Source organism: Ovis canadensis, chromosome 14 (genome assembly GCF_042477335.2).
Source record: "Ovis canadensis isolate MfBH-ARS-UI-01 breed Bighorn chromosome 14, ARS-UI_OviCan_v2, whole genome shotgun sequence".
Lineage (NCBI taxonomy): Eukaryota > Metazoa > Chordata > Mammalia > Artiodactyla > Bovidae > Ovis > Ovis canadensis.
In genome coordinates this window covers 28,210,362-28,224,936 of record NC_091258.1, presented here as the reverse complement: position 1 = coordinate 28,224,936, position 14,575 = coordinate 28,210,362, and the positions used below count along the sequence as shown (strand labels likewise).

The 14,575-nt window shown below is 41.0% G+C and overlaps 1 protein-coding gene across 1 annotated transcript; it reads right to left on the bottom strand.

Moving 5' to 3' along the window:
- Window positions 1-5,149: 5,149 nt before the first annotated feature.
- Window positions 5,150-14,553, bottom strand: ORC6 (origin recognition complex subunit 6). Its single transcript, XM_069549783.1, has 7 exons — window positions 14,083-14,553; window positions 12,750-12,879; window positions 10,709-10,872; window positions 10,402-10,491; window positions 9,080-9,192; window positions 7,967-8,035; window positions 5,150-5,699 (listed from the first exon to the last, which is right to left on the bottom strand). Exons 1-7 carry the CDS (start codon window positions 14,145-14,147, stop codon window positions 5,572-5,574), a joined length of 759 nt encoding a protein of 252 aa, XP_069405884.1. The 5' UTR covers window positions 14,148-14,553; the 3' UTR covers window positions 5,150-5,571.
- Between the last annotated feature and the right edge of the window lie 22 nt (window positions 14,554-14,575).

Sequence of the window (14,575 nt, the reverse complement as noted above, 5' to 3'; positions counted from 1 at the left end):
CTACAGCATCGCAGAGAGCTGGACATGACCGAAGCGACCCTGTGCACATAGACACAAGATTTTTTTGCCTTTGGCAGCTCTGCCCCAGTGAGAGTTGAGCATGAAGGTGGTGCAGTTGCTTGGCTTGCGGGAACCCTTGTGGCGCCAAGTGTGCAGGCACGTGGACTGCCTCCAGCATAGGAGTTATGGCCCTATCAATCAGAGTCTTTTCTTAAGCCTCTTGTAGCCGGTGATCAGAAGACCTCTTTGCCAGTCTTTTTCCATAGCTCTATCCATTCAGGCACTTAGAAGGCTCCCTTGCCTGGGGTCTTTCTCTGTTGTTCGGCACATCAGGCACATAGAGTGGTCCCCCTGGCTTGGGTCCTACTCTGTAGTTCAGAGTATCAGGCATTTGATGGGCCAGCCTTGCTATTGTTCAGCTACCAATGCTGGAATGTGGGGAGAGAGAGGCTATGCTGATGGCTCCACCCCCCCTACGCATGGCTCAGCAGTATCACCTTGCTTCCATAGCTGCCTGGCTTTCCTCCACCAGCATTTCCCACCATGATCTCCTCCCTCACATCCCTTCAATCTGTCTCTCCAGTCAACAGTAGCCCTAGCTCTGGGATTGTGCCACAATCCATAAACTCCAGCTCCCAGCCACTGCACCTTCCAGGGGACTAGCGTTCCTGTCTGGGGTATGTGTGGCTGTGGCAAGAACTATGATTCTCATTCCATTTAGGTGGCCACAGATCAACTGTTTCACTCTCAGCCTTAAATGCTTCTCTTCTGACTCAGACAATTGCCCCGATGTGGGGATTGGACCCCTGCTTTAGTTCCCCCACCTGCTGAGGGCAGGTCCAATCCTACTAACACTTCCATTTTTCCCCCTAGTCCCTTCATCCTACTGAGTTTTGCGTGGTTCTATATATTCTTTTCTGCTGGTCCACTCTCAGCTGCTGGTCTGCATGCACTTCTGTGTATGAAGGTGTATTCCTAATGTATCCGTGGAGAGAGATGTACTTCATGTCCACCTACTCCTCTGCCATCTTGTTCTCAGTCTTGTTCAATTTTTGAAGTGTTGGTTGTGTGATGTGCGGTGGGGCACTATTGTGGAGAAGAATTGGGTCCTTTCTGTTGATCAATGTCAGCTGCAAGCGTTGCAGTTTTTGGTGCATCTCATCGACCTGCTTCTCAGATGTAATGGTTTTGCTGGGATTCAAAAAGCGGTAGTGGATCAGACTGGCAGCAGACCACCAATCAGTGACCATGAGCATTTTTTGGTGCAAGTTTGGCTTTGGAAAGTACTTTGGAGCTCCTTCTTGGTCCAACCACTGAGCTGATCGTCACTGGATGTCATATAAAATCCAGTTTTTGTGGCATGCCACAATCCAGTTGAGAAATGATTCATTGTTGTTGTACAGAATGAGAGAAAACAACAGTTCAAAATGATGATTTTTTTTATTTGTGGTTAGCTCATGAGGCACCCACTTATTGAGCTTTTTCACCTTTCCAATTTGCTGTAGATGCTAAATGACCATGGAATGGTCGATGTTGAATTCTTCAGCAACTTCCTGTGTAGTTGTAAGCAGATCAGCTTCAATGATGGCTGTCAATTGGTGACTGTCAACTTCCAATGGCCAGCCACTATGCTCTTCATATTCAAGGCTCTCGTCTCCTTTGCAAAATTTCTTGAACCACCACTGCACTATATGTTCCTTAGCAGTTCCCGGGCCAAATGCATTGTTGATGTTTCGAGTTATCTCCACTGCTTTAAAACCCATTTTGAACTCGGGTAAGAAAATTGCTCAAATTTGCTTTTTATCTAACATCATTTCCATAATTGAAAATAAACATAAAATAAACAGCAAGTAGTGTCATTAGCAAAAAAAAAAAAAACATAAAGCAAGAAATGTGCATTAAAATAATGTGTAACATAACCACATTTATTTAAGAATGTATTCTAATATCAAACAGCAAAATTTCAACAATGAAAAAAACCGCAATGACTTTTGCACCAACCTACTAGTTGAAAGGTGATTTATTTTGATGTATGGCAGAAACCAACACAAAATTGTAAAGCAATTATCCTCCAATTAAAAATAAATTTAAAAAAAGAAAACAAAACAAATAACCAAAACTTATTCTTGGTTTGATTATCTTATTCCACCAGATAATCAAAATAATTACCATTGTTTGCTTTTAAGGCATAAGAAAGGTCACAAATAGTACTAAGATTTATTCTCATGAAATTAACAGTGAAAAGGCAACCTTAGGAATGGAAGAAAATATTTGCAATCATTTTTTAAATAGAGGCTTAATATTTACACTATATAAAGAACAACTCAACAGCAACAAAAATCCGTAGAAAAAATAGGCAAGGATTTCAACAGACATTTTCCTAAGTGGGCAATAAGCTCATGAAAAAGTGCTCACTAGTCATCAGGGGAATGCAAATCAAAACCACAGTGAGATACCACCTCATACCAATTTAGGATGGCTACTGACCAAAAAAGAGAAAAAAGCAGAAAATAAGTATTGGCAAGGATGTGGAGAAATTGGAACTCCTGCGCACTGTTGGTGGGAATGTAATATGATGCAGTTGCCATGGAAAACAATATGGTGGTTCCTCAAAAATGTTTAAATAGAATTAGATGACCTAGCATTCTGGGTAAATGCCCAAAAGAATAGAAAGCAGGGTCTCCAAGAAACACTATATATATACACACACATCTATAGCAGCACTATTCACAACAGCCAAGAGGTGAAAGCAACCTACGTGTTCATTGACAGATAAATGGATAAACACAGTGTGGTATATCCACACAATGGAAAATTACCCAGCCTCAAAAAGGAAAGAAATTCTGACATATGCCACAATACGGATGAACCTCAAGGACAGTATGCTAAGTGAAAAAAACACACAAAAAAATACTGTATAATTCCACTTAGATGAAGATTCTAGCTGGATTAGTCAAATTCAGAGGTAGAATGGTGGTTGTCTGAGGCTGAGGGAGGGAGGAATGGGAGTTGTTAATGGGTTTCGAGAGTAGAGTCAGCTTTCTGGGGTGAAGAGTTCTGGAGATCACATAGTGTGAATGTGCTAAACACTACTGTCTTTTTGTTTAGTCACTAAATTGCATCTGACTCTTGTGTGACCCCATGGACTGCAGCCCAACATGCTCCTCTGTCCATGGGATTTCCTAGGCAAAAAAACTGGAAGGGGTTGCCATTTCCTTCTCCAGGGGATCTTCCCCACCTGGGGATCGAACCTTATCACCTGCATTGGCAGGCAGATCCTTTACCACTGAGCCACCAGGGAAGCACTGCAGCATTGCAGACTATATTGACTTACCTGTTAAGATAGGAAAAGACATTTGTATTTTACCACAATTTACTTTTTTAAAATGAGTGTGCTTTAATTTTGATGCAAAGCTAGAATCTAAATCTTGGCACCAAAACCAGATTACATACCTTCTTAAAATAAATGAGGAAAAGACTCACCCGTTTTAGATCAAAGTAATAACAGAAGTACTATTTAGTGAATGCCTTCTAAGTATCACACACTTTACAAACATTACCTCCAATTCTCACAAGGTAGATAATATATCTATTTTTTAAACAAAGAAACTGAAGCTCAGTAAGGTTGTGAAATTCCTTAGGCTATCAGTGGCAAAGTCAGAATTTAAACATAACTGCATGTGGTTCCAAAGCTCACATTCATTCCCATCTACCACAGGGCTGTGGGATATACCTGTTTTGGGATCATTTGATCATGGCCTTTAACCCCAACAGCTTGCTAAGTGTTCAGAATTAAAAGGGGCTGGGGAAAAAAAATCACTCTTTTAGCTACTTCTGTTCTAGGTAGCAGGTATTTATACCTTATTTATAGGAAATAGAAAGCAACAACTATTATTACTGATACCATCCTAAATAGGTTTCAACAATTTAGATGCAATCACTTTATTGCATTCTTCATGGAAATATTTACTTAGATCATGTGTTCTTAATCTTAGTTAAAATCATGTCTGGCATGATGCCTTAGAACTGCTGGCAACTTATCTTCCCAGTCCTTTGCCATAGTTGTAAAATGAGTAGTATTTAGTAAGGTTATATTTTTCAGTATGTAGATAGCAAAGAAAATAAATCTTGGTCTCTCTTTTTTAAAGTATAATTGATTTACAACATATATACATATATATATGTTTCAGGTGTACAATATAGTGACTTGATATTTCTATACATTATGAAATGACCACCAGCCTAGTCAGTTGCCATTTGTCATCACAGTGATTACCTTATTGACCATACTCCTTATGCTGTACATTGCATCCCCATGACTTATTTATAACACATAGCTTGTACCTTTTAATCCCCCTCATCTATTTCACTCATTCTCTCAACCCTCCTTCCCCTCTGGCAACCACCGATTTGTTCTCTGTATCCAAGTCTGTTTCTGTTTGTTTTTAGATTCCACATATGAGAGCATATGGTATTTTTCTTTCTCTGACTTACTTCACTTAGTTTAACACTCTCGAGGTCCATCCATGTTGTCACACCTTGGTTTCTTAATTTTTTAATATGATGCTAATATATAATTATGTGAGACCTCTATAAGTGTTTCTTTCTATATTTTAATACTTACTAAATACTTTTACCAGGAGCTGCACTAAATGCTTTACAAGTATTGGCTCAAATACTCCTCCAATTATACTATGAGGTAGACATCTCTTTTATTCCTACTTATAGATGAAGGATGTGTGTTAGTCACTTAGCCATGACCAGCTCTTTGTGACCCCATGGACTGTAGCCCGCCAGGCTCCTCTGTCCGTGGGATTCTCCAGGCAAGAATACTGGAGTGGATTACCATTTTCTTTTCCAGGGGATCTTCCTGACCCAGGGATCGAACCTGCATTGCAGGCAGATTCTTTACTATCTGGGCTATAGGGATAACCAGATGAAGGATTAAGAAGCTAATTAACTTGTTCAAGGTTTCACAGGCGTAAGAGCTGAGCAGGGTTTTAAACCCAGAAAGCCTGATTCAAGAGTTTGTGCTCTGGGGAGCAGTATGGTTCAGTTCAGCAACCTGGCTGAGTCTTTTTTCCCATTAGAGAAGACAGCTTTTGGCATCACAAGAATTCTCCCAGACTGATAACACGTACACTTTGAATGCATATAAAAATAATATTTATTAACTTAAGATTGTACCATATATGGATTTATTCAAACCAAGAGATTTACACAAAAACTTAAATCTTTAGACTCCATTCAGCCTGAATTTCATATTATGGATAGGGCAGACGACTGTCTTTTGCTTTAAACAAAACAAAAAAGCAAAATGGCTTCAATTACATTTTGCAGAGTGCAGACCTGTGGGGAGCCCAGGCTGAGTCAACCAGGCACTGTGGTTGATCTAATGAATTTGCTGCCCATTATCAGAGCCATCCTGCTGAGCCCCAAGGCTGGCTTCTTTGCTGTTAAGAATAGGATCTTTGTTTTAAAAGTTTACAAAAATTTCCAAAGTCCTCACATTTTCCTTGAGGTGGCAGGTGCACTGCTGGTTTGCAGTACAAGTTAGCCTGGAAGCTGAAATCACTGTGTTGCAGCCTTCTGTGCTCTGGCAGCATTTTCCAAAATGTTCCTTTTCCATTCTTCATAATCTTGTGTCAGATCTTCACCTTTCTGCGGTTTATGTAGGGTCTCTACTACATTCTCTATTTCTACGAGAGAAAAAGTTTTTTTTAATGTTTCAAACTCCTTATGTTATAAATGAGTAAGAAAGAAGCGAGCTTATTTACTTTAAAATGTCTATCTTAATTAAGGTAACAGGGAATAAGATACTACAATGAAAAATGGAAACAGAAGTTAACACATCAGTTTTTCACTCTCCCTTATACTCCAAGCAGTTCAAGACTTCTTGATGATAGTTAACATTTATCAAGCCTTGAACCAAGCACGTTAATTGTATTATCTCAGTCTTCACAATTCTATGAAATAGGTGCTAACATTAATCATATTTTATAGATTAGGAATTGAGGTTCACAGAGCCAGTAGGTGATAAAGCAGGATTTGAATCTAAACAGTTTGTCTTCAGATATATTATTTTTCTTCTATTTTTTTAAATTTAAATATTAAGAAAAAACTTTTTACAGTGTTGTGTTGATTTCTGCCATACAACAATGCAAATCAGTCATAATTGTACATACATTCCCTCCCTTCCCTAGCCTCCCTCCTCTCCCCCCATCCCATCCCTCCAGGTCATCACAGAACACCAGACTGAGCTTCCTGGGCTACACAGCAACTTCTTTCCAGCTATCCATCTTACATCTGATAGTGTACATATGTTGATGTTACTTTCTCCACTCGTCCTACTCTCTCCCTCCCTGACTATGTCCTCTACATCTGTGTCTCCAATCCTTCCCTGCAAGGCTCATCAATCATATTTCTAGATTCCATATATATGCTTTAAAATGACATCACCAACTCGATGGACTTGAGTTTGAGTAAGCGCCAGGAGTTGGTGATGGACAGGGAAGCCTGGTGTGCTGCAGTCCATGGGGTTGCAAAGAGTCAGACATGACTGAGTGACTGACCTGATACTATATTTGTTTTTCTCTGACTTAGTTCACTCTGTACAACAGGCTCTAGGTTCATCCACCTCACAAGTGACTCAAATGTGTACTTTTTCATGGCTGAGTAATATTCCATTGCATGTATATATGTGTGTGTGTATATATACACACACACACCACATCTTTATTCATCTGTCGATGGGCATCTAAGTTGCTTCCATGTCCTAGCTATTGTAAACAATGCTCCTATCAACATTGGGGTACATGTGCCTCATTCAATTATGGTTTTCTCAGAGGAGTATATGCCCAATAGTGGGGCTGCTGGGTCATATGGTAGATTTATTCATGGCTTTTTAAGGAATCACCATACTATTCTCCATAACGGCTGTATCAGTTTACAGCCCCACCAACAGTGTAGGATTCCCTTTTCTCCACACCCACGCTACCATTTATTATCTGTAGATTTTTTGATGATGGCCATTCTGACTAGTAGGAGGTGATACCTCATTGAAGTTTTGATTCCCTGGTGGCTCAGATGGTAAAGAATCTGCCTACAATGTGGGAGACCCGGCTTCATCCCTGGGTTGGGAAGATCCCCTGGAGGAGGAAATGGCCGCTCACTTCAGTACTCTTACCTGGAGAATCCCATGGACAGAGGAGACTGGTGGGCTACAGTCCAGGGGGTCAAACAGAGTTGGACACAACTGAGCAACTAACACTTTCTTTCTTCTAATAGTTAGTGATATTGAGCATCTTTTCATGTGTTTATTGGCCCATCAGATATATTCTTAATTACACAGTACTTGTGTAAACTACTGCTTGAAAAACTGGTATTATCAATGATTAACTGACAGGATTTAGCTAAAATCTGACTGTTTTTAAATGTAGTTGATTTACAATGTTGTGATAGTTTCTGGTGTACAACGAAGTGATTCAGTTACACACACACACACGTATATATATATATACACTTTTCCATTATGGCTTATCACAGGACACTGAATATAGTTCCCTACTATACCTGCTATACATTAGGACCTTGTTGTTTATCCATCCTTTATATATAGTTTGCATCTGATAGTCACAAACTCCCAATCCAACCCTCTCCTGCACCCCTTTCCCCTTGGCAACCACAAGTCTGTTCTCTATGTCTGTAAGTCTGTCTGTTTCATAAATAAATTCGTTTGTGTCATATTTTAGACTCCATCTATAAAGGACATATCATTGGTATTTGTCTGACTTATTTTGTTTAGTATGATAATTTCTAGGTCCATCCATCTTGCTACAAATGTAGAATCTGACTCTTGTTAAGGCAAGCTGCTACAGCAGCAAAGGGCTATTCACTGCATTAAATCCATCGCACACTAATCCTGTTGTACAAACTTCGATTTTCATCTAGTATTAACACGCCTCACCCTTTGCTGAAGGTTCAATCACTGTCTTCTTTTTCTTCTGGGGTGGAGCAGCTGAATCTCCAGGTTCTCCTTTAGGGGGAAAAAAAAAATAATAATATATATACATATCTCTCATCTGAGTTCATTTTTCTCCAATTTTTAATTTCAGTTTTGGGGTATATTTTGGATCAGAAATAAAAATTAGATATCACAAATGGCCAAATACTAGGATAAGGAGAAGGGGAATTATCTTGCTATCTTTTCTTTGTCTTTTCTTGTCAGATTTCGAAAGGGAGAATCTACTCTCTGGGCATGAATTTACGGAATTACAGCATTTATTGTTGTTTTTAGTTATTAAGCTAAATAAACAGCTATTAAGCTATTTATTTGAAAACAAACTAATTTTGCTACTGAAAATAAACAGTAATTTTCTTACTAAAAATTGATCTCACCTATAGTAAACAGAAAGGAGCTAGTCTGCAAGTTTGATGCTTACTCCTTGGGAGAAAAGTTATGACCAACCTAGATAGTATATTGAAAAGCAGAGACATTACTTTGCCAACAAAGGTCCGGCTAGTCAAGGCTATGGTTTTTCCAGTGGTCATGTATGGATGTGAGAGTTGGACTATGAAGAAAGCTGAGTGACGAACAATTGATGCTTTTGAACTGTGGTGTTGGAGAAGACTCCTGAGAATCCCTTGGACTGCAAGGAGATCCAACCAGTCCATTCTGAAGGAGATCAGCCCTGGGTGTTCTTTGGAAGGAACGATGCTAAAGCTGAAACTCCAGTACTTTGGCCACCACATGCAAAGAGTTGACTCATTGGAAAAGACTCTGATGCTGGGAAGGATTGGGGGCAGGAGGAGAAGGGGACGACAGAGGATGAGATGGCTGGATGGCATCACTGACTCAATGGACGTGAGTTTGACTGAACTCCGGGAGTTGGTGATGGACAGGGAGGCCTGGCGTGCTGCGATTCATTGGGTCACAAAGAGTTGGACACAACTGAGCAGCTGAACTGAACTGATAGTAAATAGAAAGGAGCTAGTTTGCAGGTTTGAAAATATTTAACTTTTACCAGCAGGTTTACATTTTCAAGTGACACATTCCTGAAACATGGAATGAATTACTCACTGTCGATCTGCTGCCCAATCTTTTCTAACTGTTTACAGAGTCGATCAAATATGGCCTTTTTTACTCCAGATGTGGCTGCCATTTTATTTCTGTCCACCTTTACCTTTAGAATCCTACAAAAGAATTTGATAAATTGCTGTTCTTAAGATCAGTACTGTTATCTTTTTTGGCCAACCAGTTATCAACTTATTTCCTTTCCACTCAGGCTTTATGACGAGCTCCCATCTGTTTAATTTTCCCTTTACTTCACACATATATCATTAGCTAAAAATCATGTAAACTTACCTTTTAAAGCTATTTATTTAGTTATTCATTGTACTGCGAGAATTACAATATACACGTTATCTGTTATGTACCAAACAGGACACATGAAAGACATCTACTGTAGCGCTTCATGCCTTATAGAACTCTTTCTAGTAAATCTCAGATATTAACTAATTTGCTGAGTGGCAATTACAGCATGTTAAAATATTTAATTCACTTTAACACAAGATGCTTATATTTATGCTACTACAGGAATATAAACCACTCTCACCTCCAAAAACTTCCTCCCTAATAACAATTCACAACCACCACTAATGAAAAATACAAAGTGAGCTTCTTATTTCAGATAACAGACCTATTTGAATCTTTTTTTGCTCAGTGAAACTTGGTTTCAAAAGTAAATCTGTCCATATTGTTTTCTATAATAGCCATGTTCCTTCCATATAGTTGTATTGAATTAAAGGGCATTTTCTATTAAGGCCAATTAATCACTAATAGTAGCTAATGGAGCCAAACACATCAAAATTAGTGGTTAGGTAGTAAAAAACCTATTGTCTAACAGCCAACTAATTTTGTTTTCTGAGGAGTTTTCTAGCAAGATAAAACAAGACAACTTTAGATGAAGACAGCAATTACTAATATTTCTAGGGTAACATTTCAGTCAGTATACATATAGATAACCCCAAAGATTCAAATTAAGAATTTATTATTGAACTGTTTTATAAATTACTTGAAAAAGAGTTGTAATCAACAATTCAAAAATGTGACTGGAAAATCACAACTAAATGCTATTTTAATGACAGATTTCATGATTTTAAAAAGGCAGACTCTGAAATCAGATTACCCAGCTTATATATTGGCAAGCAGCCTTCAGGCAACACTAATTCCTAGCTGTCAGATCTGTTGTGGGATAAACTGAGACTCGGGTCACTTGGCCACTATTGTTATTTAGGAAAATATGCTTTGAGTTGAAATCAACTAAATTAGAAGTATTCTTTGGGAATGAGAAATTTATTTATAAATTATAGACTTTCCTGAATGGTAAAAGGAACACTTACTTGCAAGCTGAAAGCAGGGCAGCAGTGGTGAAAAGCGGCCTGGATAAGTCAAGATCCACCTGCTGTGTTTGTGGAAGACTGGACTCATAGCTGAGTAAAAGCAGTGTTCGCAGAGTTATTTGTTAGAAAATATTGTTTCAAAGGGACTGAAAATACAAATACAAACTCATAAATGTGTCACTTAAATGTAAAAGAAATACATTCTGTCACTTCAGCATGTTAATTGTTTTTTAAACTGAAAATTACCAGGACATTGGATACTTTCAATTTATGTATCAGTACTGAGTTTTAATTACATGCCTCATACCTCTGCAGTATCTTTGAAGCCAAGTTCACTGCTTCTGTGCAGCTAAACTGTACTGCTAAGTCTCTTATTCCAATATTTGAGTTCAGGCCCAATAAACACTCAAACGATTTAAGACAACTCTGATACATCTTCTTGTTCAAGCCAGAAAGTTTAATTAAGTAAGCCTTTGAAAGGAAAAAGAAATGAATCATAAAAATCTTAAGTGCTCCATATTAGTACCTTTAACACTTGTTTAATAAGTCAGCTTTTCAAGATTAATTATTTCTGTGGCAAGTCACTCTACCTAAAGGTTTAGCTTCATTTACTCAAAATCAGTAACCATGTCAGACAAGTTAACTACTGCTTGCAATAGCTCATACCTATAGAAAGGCAGTCATGTCACATGTGTGTGCAGATAATTTAAAATACAACATAACACTCCCAATGCCGAGCTGTGAACTAAAAAATGCGTGTGTGTGTGTGTGTGCACGCATGGATGTGTGCACGCTCAGTTGTGTCTGACTCTTTGAGGTCCCATGGACTGTAGCCAGGCCCATGGACTGCCAGGTTCCTCTGCCCATGTAATTTTCCAGGCAAGAATACTGGACTAAGGTACCATTTTCTACTCCAGGGAATCTTTCCAACCCAGGATGAGAACCCGTGTCTCTTGTGCGTCCTACACTGGCAGGTGGATTCTTTACCACTAGTGTCACGTGAGAAGTCCATGAATTAAAAAACAGAGAAGATATATATATGGTTACTTATTTTAACAAAGGTGCCAATTTGTAATCCATTGGAAAAACGAAGGAGCGAAGTAGTGGGAGTGGCGTGAGGAGGGTGAGTGTGTGCAAAAGGGACAGGAGACGGAGACTGGGAGAGAAACAGGAGGGACAACGACTGAGGGACACCAACTCTGCCTGGGGAAGAAAAGCTTAATAAACAATGTGACAGCAAAGTGAGGTCATTTTAAGACAAACAGGAGCTTGCTAGAAGAGCATCCCAGGTTTAAAAAAAAAAGGCAGTGCATTTACAAAGTCAGTCATTAAGGTGCATGGCCTGTTAAGTAAGTGAATACTGTAGCTTGAGGTTAGCAGGGATCAAGAGAGGCTGGAGAGTTTGATGGTAATGGGGAGCCAACCCATTGGAAGTCAATGGTGTTTACAATGCCACCATTTTATCAGCGTAGCATATATGTGTGATAGGCACTGTGTTAGGAGTGCTACATATAGTACATTGTTTCTTCCTTACAATTATCCAGTGAAATCAGTTCAGTTCAGTCGCTCAGTCATGCCTGACTCTTTGCGACCCCATGAATCACAGCACGCCAGGCCTCCCTGTCCATCACCAACTTCTGGAGTTCACTCAGATTCACGTCCATGGAGTCAGTGATGCATCCAGCCATCTCATCCTCTGTCGTCCCCTTCTCCTCCTGCCCTCAATCCCTCCCAGCATCAAAGTCTTTTCCAATGAGTCAGCTCTTCGCATGAGGTGGCCAAAGTACTGGAGTTTCAGCTTTAGCATCATTCCTTCCAAAGAAATCCCAGGGCTGATCTCCTTCAGAATGGACTGGTTGGATCTCCTTGCAGTCCAAGGGACTCAAGAGTCTTCTCCAAATGGATACCTCTTACCCCACTTGATAGATGAGGAAACAAGAGACTCACAGAACTAGTAACTGGTGGTGCTGAGATCTGGTCTCAACATGTGAGTCTTGCCATAGCTTGGCTCTCAATCACTGTGACATTGGAAGAAAAATAATACAATGGTTTTAAAGTATGTGATTTAGGAGGATGATGCTAGTGGCAGTTTGATAGATGCCTTTGTATAAGGAAAGAAGTGCTCAGGGAAAGTACGTAGTAAAGAGTAAAGATATCATTGCAAAAAAGTTTTTTCTCCAACTTGACACAATGGTTCTAAACTTCATCTAGAGTAACATATTCTACATATTCTAGATGAAAATTCTAAAACAGAGTTTAACAGGGGCTAGTACAACCAGAGATGAAAACATATGATTAAACTTCAGTGTCACACCAGAGTATTCAGACATTCACTGGGACCTACTTACCCTGTCCAAGGGGCACTTCATGCAGGAAGCTGCAAGGTCCAGGCACATGACTGCATTGCTGGTTTCTGTGGTTCGTGCAGACAGGCCAGCACACTTCACATGGGACAGTCGCAAGTACTCCTCCGCTTTCCTGAGCAACACATTCACTAAAACTCTTTCTTTTTCAGAAGTTTGCCCAATACTTTGGTAAGCAATAAATTCAGCCAGGTGGACTTCATTCTGACCCTAACTCTTATGCATGTTTTTTGGGGCTGGGAATGAAACTCACATCCTTTGAGAGAGGACAGGGTTCTACAAGACAGAACAAACCCCCTGACTCCGAACATCACTGTGCTCCAATCCTTTCAGGAAGAATTAAGTTCTTGAAATCCTTCAAAAAAGGCCAACCCTTCTTTCAGCCTTCCATTACTGGAACAAGCATGAACTATGGCAGACAGAGGCAGGCAGGTGAAACCAGGGTTCCTCCTTCCTTTAAATCAGTAGTTCTCAAACTTAATGTCTATGACAGTCACCTTGTAGCGTGTGAAAACAAGCCCCAAGTTTCTGATCGGTAGGCCTAGAATGGGGCCCAAGAATGTGCATTTCTACCAAGTGACAAGAAAATATTGATGCTGCTGGTCCAGGGACTACACTTTCAGAACCACTGTTCTAAATGATTAAGAGTGCAGAAGGCCATACTTCCTGTCTTTTAAGAAATGCTCCTTCCCTTCCCTCAACTAATCCACAGCCCAGGCACCCGGCCTAGCCCTGCCCTCCAGAGTTAAGTCCTGCACTCCACAGTTTAAAGTATTTAGAAATACTTTATTTCTTGCAAAGGCCCTTGCCATCTCCGGGCTTTTGTACAGTTTTCTGTGCCAGCTTGGGCTCTCTTCCCACATCTTCCCGTGGCTGGCAGCTTCTATCAATCGAGCCTCAGCGTAAACAGCAACCCCTCTGAGGCTTTCTGGAAAGTTTTTTTTGTTTGTTTGTTTAAATTAAAAGCAGACACAGGCCGCGGCTCCGCACACCAATCCTATTTCGTTTACTGCATGTCGTGGCCACCAGACACTGCCCTCCTTGGGTTCTGTATCCCGTCTGCCTCTGCCGTAAACGCACTCTCAGTAAGTTTCAGGGAAACGACCCAAGTTCTCCGCCTCTCTCCCTTTCCCACCACCGTGCATCTCACAATGCTAGCTGGTCCCAGGGGCCGCTCGCCCCTCCGGCCAGCTCACAGAGCCTATTGCCGGTAGGATTTTCTTGATGTAGAGCCTAAATTCTGCCTTTGCGCGGGAAAAGCATGGGGCCCCATTTGAGGAGGGCGCAGGGCTACTGGGGCGTGCGCAGCCGGACTCACCTCAGCACCTCCGGCTCGGCGATGCCGAGCCGCGGGGCTAAACGCCTGATCAGACCAGACTCCATGGCGCGGACTAGGACGACACCCACAGCTGAGACCAGACGAAACCCGCGCACAGATGCTGCGCTAGCCAATTAAGGCTGGGCCGCCCCCCCTCGCGGCACCTGGATTGGTTAGGACTAGAAGTTCCGACTGCCCCGCAAACCAATCCTGGCCATCCTTCTGCGCGTGCGCGCTGCGAGTACACACGTCAAGGCAAAAAGTGAATGTGCTGGGGTGGCTCCACTCACTCCACTCCTCCCTTCTGGAGAGACTCTAGTATTGCCTTTCTCTCCGGCTGCCCCTTCCTGCCGCCGAGAGCTTCCCCGGTACTCCACACTGCCCCCGCCCTCTCACACATCGTGGAGAGATTGGCTGGCGCCTAGGTCCGTCAGTCCACCGTGAAGTGACAGGGACCAATAAATACGCGGGAGTTGGGGGACCAATCGAGAAG

Excerpts from the sequence above, each read along its gene's own strand:
- ORC6 (XM_069549783.1), bottom strand. The coding sequence starts at position 14,147 with ATGGAGTCTGGTCTGATCAGGCGTTTAGCCCCGCGGCTCGGCATCGCC. Across the intron at positions 12,880-14,082 it reads GCCGAGCCGGAGGTGCTGAG|GAAAGCGGAGGAGTACTTGC; the intron begins GTGAGTCCGGCT and ends TGTGTTGCTCAG. Across the intron at positions 10,873-12,749 it reads TGAAGTGCCCCTTGGACAGG|GCTTACTTAATTAAACTTTC; the intron begins GTAAGTAGGTCC and ends TTCCTTTCAAAG.